The 12,046-nt window shown below is 35.0% G+C and overlaps 1 protein-coding gene across 1 annotated transcript in view; it reads left to right on the top strand.

The window, feature by feature from the left end:
• Positions 1–12,046, top strand: part of RP1 (RP1 axonemal microtubule associated) — a 181,607-nt gene that overhangs the window by 132,075 nt on the left and 37,486 nt on the right. The window contains exons 41-43 of the mRNA XM_072851227.1: positions 2,756–2,888; positions 4,249–4,388; positions 9,569–9,821. Coding sequence (XP_072707328.1) covers positions 2,756–2,888; positions 4,249–4,388; positions 9,569–9,821 — 526 coding nt within the window. The remainder of the gene's footprint in view (positions 1–2,755; positions 2,889–4,248; positions 4,389–9,568; positions 9,822–12,046) is intronic.

Below are 12,046 nucleotides of genomic sequence, written 5' to 3'. Positions count from 1 at the left end.
GTCAGCTAATTTTGTAGTCTCAGTTTAGGCTACAAGAATGGAAAGAATAGGTAAGCAAAACTAATTTCGCATTTTAAGTATGCATCTCCAGGCCATTGATAAAGCATTCAAAAAATATGTTGACATTACCCTCACTATATCCATTGTGTGATTATGTAATATAAGATTTCAGCCTCCAGAACTGGTGACTCAAAATATGGCAGGAAATTCATAAATGTAAGAGTTTGCTTTCTGCTTTCTTTTCAAAGACAACCCTCTGCAAATGGCTAAGTGATTTTTGTTCATACTTTTAAATACTTCAAAAGTTATTTAATAATTGTTTTATTAGTAGCTATAAACTGTTACAATCTACAACAAGTCAAAAGGTTGCTATAGACCTATGTAGTCTCTTCTACTGGTGCACTTACAACCCACAAAATAAGCCACAATAACATATACTGCTGGTGCCAGTAATATGCTTATAACATCTGTTACTCACTTATTAGTCTGTTCATAAATTATTTATACATGGAAGCATAATCTAAAATGTAACAAGTTGGTTCTGCTTTAATAGAACTCTTACAGTGCAGCAAAAAATAGAGATGCTGTATAGAAATAGAAAGACTACAGGAGGCAGCCAGTATGTATAAGCTCACTATGCATCAGTGGTCAAACCCAGCCCCAACTGAAAAGAATTCCCTTCCTTGCTTTCTCCTTAAATGAAAGAAGTAATAGCCAAAGTTTCAGAAATTTCACAAAAACACAGATCACAGATGAAACTGCAAAGGTTAAAAAGGAGAGAAAATCCCTACATTCCTTTTGATACTCTTTTCTCTATTCTGGTGTTTACAGCAGCTTCAGAGTACCAGACTTTTTCCTGTTATCTCCTATGGTTTTCTGCACAGTTCTGTAGAAAATGATATAACCTTAGCTAAAATTTATGTCTTTTCTGTAACTTTTGAAGGTTTATGTACTCTAGAATGAGTAGCTTTTTCTTGCTCAAAAATAAAGTTTCTGGCTCTTTCCAAAATAAAATACAAAATCACTTTTACTTTTGTATAGAATATAAAAACACTATATGATTTGGAGATAAAGTTCACACTTAGATGTAATCTTACAACTAACAAGAATTTGTCAGGTACATTTTATTTTAAGGCCAAAGACTGCATAAATTTACACATCTCTTTTTTATGAGTCCAGTTTCTGCAGATCGTCTGCCTGCATATGCAGGTAACCCTTAGTCCAGTTTTAATACGGATAGGAGTTTGTGATACTTATTGATATTTAGATAGGGATGTTTATATTGATAGAAGTTAGGGAGGATATTTTTGTATGAGAATAAGTTAGACATTTAGTGTGAGAAAATTCACTTATTGCAAGTACAAAAAATGGGTAAACAACTGGCTGCAATTTTAGTGGAATTTAATACTATCTAAAGAAAATGCTCTTTATTCAAGTAATTAATGGTTTAATTCTGGAAATAGTCATGGGGAATTGTTTATTTTCATCTGGAAGCTTTGTGCCTGATCTTGTGAAGAACTGGGCACAAAGCATAAGCAGGAATGGAAAATGTTCAGTAATTACATTTCTAGGAATTCAAGGGCAAGATAGTCTGACAAAATTTTTAAAAGTGGAACTGTCAAATTCCTAATAATTTCAATTATATAATTCAATTATATAAATGTCTATGCATTTCAAAGCTTGCACTTGAAGTCTATGTAAGGAAATCTGTACTCAGGATTTCCAAACAGTGGTATGTTTATCCTGTACAATAAGCCACAAACTTTTGTTGCTGCTCCTTCTGTCAGTACTGGTAATAAGTCACCTCAGTAATTTTGGGAATCCCAGCCTAAGGATTTCAATTACTTAATGTCTTGATGAAATTAAGTTTTTGTTTCATTTTGTTTTGGTTTTTTAATGTCTTGGATATAATATTTCTATACAAAGAATTTCTAAAGGCTGAAGAAACCATTTCTGCAAACTTGTAGTCATTAGCTATGCATCAAGTTCAATCATGCACATAATAGTTACCAGAAATGTTTCTGCATATGCTTGATATTTTGTCATTCTGTATTTTATAACCTGACCTAGGATAAAGTTCACGATCTGAGTTGCCCTCCTGTGAACCTGATCTCCGCATTGACTGCCTCAGTAGCTGGGATAGGTGGGCTCCCAAGGCTGTGCTTCCTCAGTTGGTTTGGAGGTTCACAAATTTGGAACCTAATTTGTTCAGTCTCCACTGAGTATTTAAAGTCAGGTGGCATGAAGCTGGACCTAAGCTCACGCCTTCTATTGGAATTCATTCTTCAAATAACTTATTTCCACAGGGACCCCCAAAGGCCACTGGACACCTAATTTCTGCCAACTTTGAAAATCCTAGCTGAGATATAGCAAGTCACATGTAAACAAATAAAAAGCAAAACAAATGTTTTTGCAAAATAGGCATACGCTATTAAGATTGATGTAACTGTATTCATTCATTTGACATTCTGAAATTGCAAGTATATACAGGTCAATTTAATCCGTATCCTTCATTGGTTCCCTACAAATGGGTCCTATGCCTGTATCGATATGCAATGAAGAATACACCTATAAACATCAGGCTGCAGAATCAGCGGCTTGCAGCAACTACTATAGCTCTTTTTTTGCAGAATCAGGTAGCTTTTATAAAGTGTGTGCAGCCGTTAACAATAGGAAGAAATGTCAGTTTCTGTTGGGATGGAAATAAGAAATGAAATAATTCAGATAAATGAATTTCTTCTGATTCTGCCTGCAGCTTCGGCTAAAAGACCTGGACACTAAACAAGAGTTGGGTTTTCACACTGAAACCCGATGTCTGTTTGGAGAAGATGGATCTGAGACTGTGACAGAGCTAGCAGTGGTCAGGCCAGACAAGCCACCACTCAGGGGTATGCTGGTGAACTAAAAAATAAATACACGAGCAAATGCACACACACAGGCACACAAAATTGTGAACTGCCTAATGGGATGAACACAATTGGGCAAGATTGCAAAGCTTTTTATGTGTATTAAAAAAACACTCGAAATTATTTTTAAAGATTCATTCAATATACATGTAAACCATGTGGGGTCTTTAATAATGTGTATTGTTCAAGCATTTTTTCTGTTTTAAGACAACTGATGTGTTGTTTTCACTAGGCTAAGTACCAATTGAAAGTCTGAAAAATACGCAAAGCCCAATTAGTATATTTCTGTTGAAATTTTCAAAACCCAACTAATTTACACTCGGTGAGGGACTAAATCACAGATTTTAAAAAGGCATGTGCAAAGTCATAATGGCATGAAGCACAAAAAGAAAAACAATCTTTTCTGAAGTTTTCTTCAAGACCCATTTCTGCCCCAGAAGCTCTGTTTCATTTCATCATTATATTTAAAATATAACATCTTCCTTTGTACTGATTACATTTTATAAAATATTTAGAAAAGAATTCTCATTCATTATATTCTATGAACAGAATCTTAGTTAAAATATTTAAAACTTTTTGCATTTAATATCTAACTGAAGGCTAGACTGCAAATGGAAATATACCTTAACAGTCTGTTATAACATTTAATTCTTCACAGAGCTTACAGAACCCATTAAAAAAATCCTCTGTCATGCTGCCTCAAGGAATACGTACTATATAACTCATCAGACAAAAGTCATGGCAAGCCATCCTTTGTGGTGAAGAATAATAATAACAATGCATATCTGTATAAATAGCTGAGCCATTTCTCCTGAACATATTAATGGATATTGGCCATAACTATCAAAATGCCAGACTAAAACAGAATTCATCTGATCCAGAACAAAAAGTGTATTTCATCTGTTATATCTGTGTTCTTTCTTTGGTAAAATGTTGTTAGAGTTGATAAATCTTAACTCAGTTTAAGACCTTTAATTCCTACAAGAATTCAAGGCTTTTTACAAAGCCTGATAAAATCAGTGTGATGATTCTTTCAGTTGATTTCAGTGACCACTGGATAAGACTCCAGAATGACGACATTTGCTTTTTCTGTAATGTAAGCATGGATTGTTGCATTGATTCATAACAGACATTTAATCTCTAGTGCTGTACTGTGCTGTTGTGAAGTAGTTAGCAATCTATTTGAAACTCAGACAGAACATTAATGTCAATTATTATAACTTCATTCCTTGGTCTTGAAATTAATATTTTACCTAAAATAAATTGGTTTATGATGTTTGGCAATTACATTGCTAAATAGTCTGATTTGGTAATGTCTTGTGTCACTGATTTTTCATTACAGGAGTTCTTTACTCGATCAGTGTTTACACAGGAACATTGCCTGCATCAGGGACTGATGCAGATGTATTTATCACAGTATTTGGAGAACAAGGAGATTCCTGCAAAAGGAGACTAAGACACTCAAATTTTGAAAGAGGACAGGTTAGTACTGAGTTATTTTCCTTACATGTTTGCTTAATGCATTTTATTTTATTACTTTCTTCCAATACCATATTTTTTTTCAATTATCAAATACAAGCATTGGTGTTACACCGTGGAAAAGCTCTGTTGCTTACTCAGTATAGACATTTTACCTGAACTGGGATTACGGTTTAAGAATAATTCAAGTACCAATAAATTTAAAACCCACAAACCATCAGTAACTGTTCTTAGAAACGGGAATTGAACCCAAAGATATATAAAATTCTGTGGCTTAGTTTTCAGTTATTTGTGAAGCCGATACAGAAATATCAAGGCTATTTCCTGTGACTGCTCCTTCAAAATCTGGGGTTTTTTAATGATCTCTCCAGATATAGTTGAAAGAGAGGTTTTAAATGTGTTAGCTACTATACGTTAATTAATCAATTTATATATAGAATTGCAAACAGGTAAAGCTGCTTGTAAACATACTGTGACTGCTCAAGATAAATCCTAGGAGAGATTTTCTGGTTAACCTTTGCTGATTACCATATTAATGATTATATCTACACAACATGTTCACACATACCCTGAACTCGGCCCGGATATGACTAGATAGGATTTAAAGAGACTTTTCAATTGATCACTGTATAATAAAGCAGGATCCTCTATACTTATTTCATACCATTTCTTAAGACCTCTCATGGCTGAGATGCCATAACTTTCCTAGGCAACCTGTTCCACTGCTTTGCTACCCTTGCCCTTAGACAATTCTTCCTTAATTTTCTTTATAATGTCAAAATATTTTCTCAAGCATAAAACCACAGAAACCAGCCATGTCATCCTTGTGTGGCATAGTCATTGATAATTTTTCTTCTATGAATTTGTGTAAATTCTTTTTAAACATGTGATGAGTATCCTCAGTCTCCTGTGGCAGTATGGACTGCACTTGATGCAACCTGCGTAAAACTTCCACATACTAGTTTCATGTGATTTCCCTTCTTCTTTTACAGGAAGATACAGTGAATGTTTTTTTCTCTGTCACCCTCTCTTTGTTATTCTTGATTTTATAGAAATCTATCCTCTGCGCACTTTTTTGTCACTGGATTGTTCATTGTTCCTTGTGTAGAAGAACGTCTCTTTAATCATGCTACTTACACTTTCCTATATCTTTTCTGACTCTTTGGTAATACATTTGCAACCTCTTTAAAAATTTGCCATCACCTCCTCTGCTTCTCTTTTTTCCTCTTTGTCAGAGTTCTGTTGGATCAGCTCTAGGTACCATCTTCAGACAACTGTTGCTCTAAATGGACTGTGATATAGTGTACAGAGCACTCACAGGCAGGATGCCTACATTCATTTCTAAGCTCAGCCACTGGTTTACCTGGTGATCTGAATGTGTCCTTTTACCTTCCTTATGTCCCTCATTTCCCACTGTAAAATTAAGATAACCGATAGTTTAGGCAAGAATGAAAAGAGGTAAGCATATATATTTCAATGAAGTTTACTTCCCTTTTTATTTATTACTGAGGAAAATTAAATACATCTTTTAAAAATATGCTTAACTCTCCTTTTCATATCAATAACCTAGTTCTAGATTGATAACAGTATTTAGTGTCTTGGTATCTAGTGAAATTACTATGCATTGGGAGATATTTAATAATTTGGCCATAGTCTTCCCACCCAAAGTAATTAGGCATGTTTTTCTTTCCTTTTCTTACAGTCTCTTGCAACCTTTTTTTATTTTTTTTAAAGATGTCATTGTTTGCAGAATCCTGCTGCCTTAGTCCAAAATGTGCTGTTAAAATATAGGAAGAGGTTTGTGATGTTGATTGCCTGGATAATATTATTAAAAATACAGGTTAATTCTTCCCATTTTTGAGGGCAAGTGCTTATAGGCAATTAGAAGAGTTAATAAAAGACATAAAGGTACATAGTTTGTGACATAACCTGGAGAAGAGGTCTAAAAAGAAATAATTTACATGGCGCTTTCAAGCTGGACATTAATACAGAGTCAGTGACACAGCTCTTAAAGAAATTGGAGCCACTATATTAAGCAATAGAGAAGAGTGCTGAGTGTCTTCTCAAGCAGATCCTTTGTTTTAGGTGAACTATTTTTGTACTGTGGACCATGGAAGTTTTCTTCAGCTTAGATATTTTGTGTATTCATGTTCCTCATTGTGCAATAGGTCCTTGGGAAAGGGTTGAGCAGTGAGATGGCAAAAGTTCTGATGATACTAAGTTATTTAAAGTAATAAATATGAAAGTTTGTGGCAGAGATTGCAGAAGGACCTCAAACAGGGTGACTGAGTAATAAAATGGCAGATTAAATTCATTGTAGCTAAATGAAACACAGTGGCTGTGAGGGGAAAACCCCCTTAAATTTGCATGCAAAATGATGGGCTCTGAAATAGCTTTTACCCATAGGAAAGTGACCCTGGCATTAGAATAGCTCTGTAATGATGTCAGCCCAGTGCTCAGTAGAGGCAAAACCAAAGGAAAAGAGAACAGATTGAACATTTAGGAATTATTAGAAAAAGGAAAAAACCCAGCCACCCCAAAGTAGAAAATACAGTCATGCCTCCAGGTAAGTTCTCTAGTGCGGATGCATAATAGATGCTGTGTTTTGTTCTGATTCACTTGTCTTAAGAAGTGCAAGAATCATGTCAAGTGATATGAAATATCTTCCATACAAGGAACAACTATGCAAACAAGTACTGTTTGGCCTGGAAAAGGCATGATGAGAGGAAGGGAGAGGGAGATAAGAAATAAAAAATGGCATAGGGAAAATGAGTAATTCTACTTTCTCATGAAATACAAGGGCTCAAGAGCATTAGATGAAAACTGCAGGTGGCAGATTCAAAACAAAAGGAGGTGGCTTTTTACACAGTGCATAATTAATCCATTTTACTTTCTTGCACAAGATGTTGCAGATGGTAAAATGCATGTTGGTGCAAAAAGCCATTGCACATTGTCATGGAAGACAACTTAACACTGAGGGCTGTTAAGTGCCAAGATACAATCTCTGTCTCAGGAAATCTCTGAACCACAAATTGCTAAAGCCTGAGAGACTTTATATTCAGGAAGCATCTCTATATATTTGCCCTGTTTTTCAACTCTTCCCTAGAAATCCGTTATTGGTAGCTGTTGGCAACAGGATTCTGGACTAGATGGAACTGCGGTCTGACATACTACTACCAGTCTTACGTTCTTTTTACATAGAAGTAACTTAATTAAGAAGTTGGAATGAGGTTTTAGTGAGAGTATCTAAGAATAAAGGGTGAAATGAAAGGATGTAAAGGGCAAGCTGTCTTGAGAGAAAAGATTACGTCAGCAATATCCCTGGCAAATATGGAATGGACAGGCAAAGAAAACAACGTTAAGGAAACTTGAGATATGAAAAAAAGGATCTCTCTTGACTGATAAAGGACTGGAATATAAGAAAGCTAGGAAGACAGAAAATTGCAACAAAGTGTAAGAAAAGAGAGTAAAGTTGATCTAATTACTGCAGAAAGTAAGGCCAGTTTATATTTATTTAAGTGATTGTATGTCTAACTTTTTCACCAGTTTAATGGGTTAAATAAATGAGGATTGTAATTTTGCCTAGCTAACACTTTATCTAAAGCAAGACAATTTAAATAAAATCCTTTTGGCTTTCATTAATCACACTTCCAGTAGTGTGTTTAATGCAGTTCCGAATGTCTTTATACTGAGGGGGAAAAAAAAGAAATGTAGTGACATCAACCAAAAGTACATTCTTGCTAATGCTGAGGGAGTAGGCAATTTAATGTATTATTATGAGAACTCATTGATAACAATGGATGATTATGACCACTGTTGTCTAATGACTGTTAATTATTATCACAAAGAATGAGACTAATGATAGGCCCCTTTTTCAGACAGAGTTAGCTGTGAAGGAACATGAATATTAGCAATACAGGCTATTTCCTCTAAGTCAGAGGTCATGTAGACTGACAAGAAAATTATATTTGGCTCAGAAATACAAAGAATAAAATTAAAAAGCAATGAGTGCTTCCAAAGAGTTATTTACAAGATGTTCCTCACAGCTAGATCTTATTTTGGGTTACATATGCATTACATGAAGGGGTATAACTTGCCATGGTAACTGTTTGGGGAGATTGTGGATATAACAAGGTAAGAATGCTGGAAGTCCTAAGGCTGTGATAGGAATAATAACTCTGATGTTTTCTTTTTCTGAGCACACTGTAGAGAATAGTCCGACACAGACAGGAGAATGGACCAGATGACATAATTCTTTCTAAAAATCATCTCTTCCTTTGTTGCTTTCTGGTCCTCATGCTTTTTCCTGCCTGGTGGCAAATTGGTTGGCAACAAATAAAAATTATAGCGTCTGTTTCTACTATCCATCTGGGGTTTTTTTAATGTCACCCACACACATGCCCGTGTATCTACCCACCCACTCATATTATCTCTTGCACGGAACACATTCATTCTCTCACTCACATAATTTATTCATCCCAACATGCACTAGTGCAGTTGCCATTTAGCTTTTGTTTACTGGTAGCCGTAGCAATATTTAAACAGATGTCTATTTACATCCAAAGAGCACATCAATTCTTGCCTGTATGCGTGCACAGCCTTAGTTATAGTTTCTAATGTCAGTATCTTCCTTTGTTTGCATAGTCATCAACAGTGTCAGTATTTCTGTTCAGAGTTTAATAATACGACATTTCCCATTTGAAAAATAGGATGTCTTAGAATATAAAAGACTTTGAAATGTTTTAAAATAAAATGCCTTATCTAACCCAAAGTTCAATTTACTAGGCCTATCCTGATATTTGAAGCACTCACTTTGTTTCAGTTATGAGGGACTGGTCGAACTTCAATTTTCATGAGACTTCTGTAAGTAAATTAATGATCAGAGGTTTCTTTCTACCCAAAATAGTGGAATGTTTTTCATAATAAAGCCTGGGATGCAGTGATCATGAACATACATTGGAACATTGGTACAGGAAAAACATACATATTCAAGGATCCACATATTTTCTGAACAGGGTCTCCAAATATGAATGTCAGCCTATAATATCTTTCTTTACTATCAGAAAGGAAAAGATACTTCAGCATTGAAAGGAATCTGTCTTTCAAACATAATCTTCTTAATGACGGAGGATAAAATAGATGGTTTAATCAGTTTGCTATTCATTTTGCCTTTACCTTCTCAGGTTTGTATCTCTGAAATCAGAGCAGTTGACCTTGGACAGTTAAGCAAAGTGCTTGTTGAACACCGTAATGTGGGTTATGGAGCTGGATGGTACTTGGACCAAATTGTCATCCATGAATCAGGCAAGACTGATGGCCAATATGCATTTCTTTGCCAGCAATGGTTAGACAGTGGAGTTGGTGACGCACAGATGGAACGAATGTTGAAACTTCTTGGAAAAGTCAGGAACGGGATGTTGACAGGAAAGATTTATGGTAAGGTCCAAAATCATCAAAGCTCCTTCCAGCTTTTATTTTAATTGTAATTCATATTATTTTGGGTGTTATTTTTAAGACAAAAAGCAAAATATAGAAATAATATAGCTTAAATGTGAGTTGCATCTCTCACACAAATTGTCTCTCCAAACACTTTCTAGAGCTGGTAAATACAATTATAATATTCAGGGAAGAAAGACTAGAGCAGAAGGGAGATATTAAGTGACGGAGGTAATGAAGGAACTATGTTTTTAGTTGAGGCTAGAAAAAAGCTGAAGCAGAAAGAGGTAGGTTGTTCCATATGGCAGTCAATGCAGAGCAGAAGGCTCCTGCAACAGTAATGAAATCACAAGAAGAGATACAAAAACTCTTTTAGCAGAATGAGATTTTCCCGTATGTTCATATATTTGCAGAAAGCATTTGCTTTTATTTGCAGTTTTCTTTTTTACTTACATCAATGGCACAAGTTCTTGCAAACAGTTAGTTGACCTGAACCCCACATCCTATTCAAATTGTTTAATGAAAAAAAGATGAAAATTCAGAAACAACTTAGACACTGAAAACATGGTAAGTCTTTTATGCTTTGCCAGAGTACTGGATTTCTTAGCTCTCTCTCATGTCTTTTTTGAAGAGGTGTAAAATGTTGGTTTGCGTCCATTTATGAAATCTGAATCAGAACTGGTAGACCAAACCATATAAAGTTTAACTAATCTGAAGGTGTGAATTTGCATTCTATATCAGCAGTTTTGTAAATTGATCTTTATTAATTTCTATGCTCATGGATATTTCATTTTATGCTCAGAGAGTTTTATATCATACATAGTTGCAGACACAGTTAGTAGTGTGTATCCTCATATTTAGCTACCTGTACTTAGTCCACTACCAAATATCTTAGAGCATCTAAAGAAATAGAAAAATAATGTCACTGAGACAACAGAAGGACAGAATACCATGGAAATATAAGGATAGGATGAACAGCTAGAGTAGTGACAATTTCAGAATAAGAAATAGCTGTATTGCACTACTACAAGTATTCCAGGCCTCTCAAAAAATAGATTCCATAGGTGCCCTACATAATCCACAGAGCGAGGCAGGCGTCTCCTGAGGGTAATCCAGAGCAGAAGCCTAAGGCTGGTCAGAGTCTGTCACATCTTTCTTCACTGATAATATGAAAAGTGAGATAAATCTTGTATCCTTGTTTATGCACCTTAATTAGTGTCTGAATGTAGCTATGTAAAAACATTTTCCTTCCTCTGTTTCCCACACACACATAGTCCTCAAAAATCTGGGTCAGACTTGCTAATATTTTCCAGTCTATGATTATTAATATTCAGCTCTGTATCTATTGAAAATCAGTTCTGGTCTGGGTGTATAATAACCTTAGAAAGAATATGACAAGTAAGCAGAGAGCCTATAAGGAATGGAGAAATAAAAGACTGATCAGCAAAGAGCGGTATACCTTAGAGGTCAGAAAGTATATGGATACAATGGGACTTACTAAATGTCAAGCTGAGTCAGATTTTATAAAAGAATTAAAACAAATAGTAAAGGTTCTTCAACCATTTACTTATAAAAAGAAGCTGGAAAGATGTGTAACTATGCATGAACAATGGAGTGCAGACTGAAGGTGATGTAGGTAAAATCCCTAAACAAATAGAATACTTTGTTTTCATTAAGGAACCATATGTTGGCAATGGAAGCAAAACCAAAATTAGTAATGGGAATGAAGTTATTGGAAATCACCAAATCTGAAATGCAAATAGAACTTCAACTTTCATGTAGTCAAACAGTGACAACCAAAGGAGTCGTTAGCCCAGAATATTGAAGGAATGGGGAAATGAAGTGGCAGATCTAGTAGCAAGGATTTCAAACAATTTTATGAAGACAAAAGGTAGGACTTGAAAATAGCAAAGGTAATACCTCCATCTAAAAACCAGAAAGCATAATGTAGGTGACTATAGACCTAGTAATCGATCACATGCAAACCTTTATAACGTACTTTGAAGAAAAGAATAGTTAAGGTAATAGAGGCAAATAGGAAATGAGAAGGAATGCATCATGACTTTACTAGAGATAGATTGTAAAACAAAGTTGATACTCTTTAGAAATATTTTCCAGTAAGAAAAATGTAATGACATCTAATCTGTCTAAGTTTCTGTACTGAATTTTATTTGCTTTATGGGAAATTATTAGGTAATAATAAGAAAGTGGAAAGTAGTAGTAAA

Source organism: Ciconia boyciana, chromosome 2, assembly GCF_034638445.1.
Source record: "Ciconia boyciana chromosome 2, ASM3463844v1, whole genome shotgun sequence".
In the NCBI taxonomy this organism is placed as follows: Eukaryota; Metazoa; Chordata; class Aves; order Ciconiiformes; family Ciconiidae; genus Ciconia; species Ciconia boyciana.
This window is presented reverse-complemented; position numbering and strand designations above follow the sequence as displayed.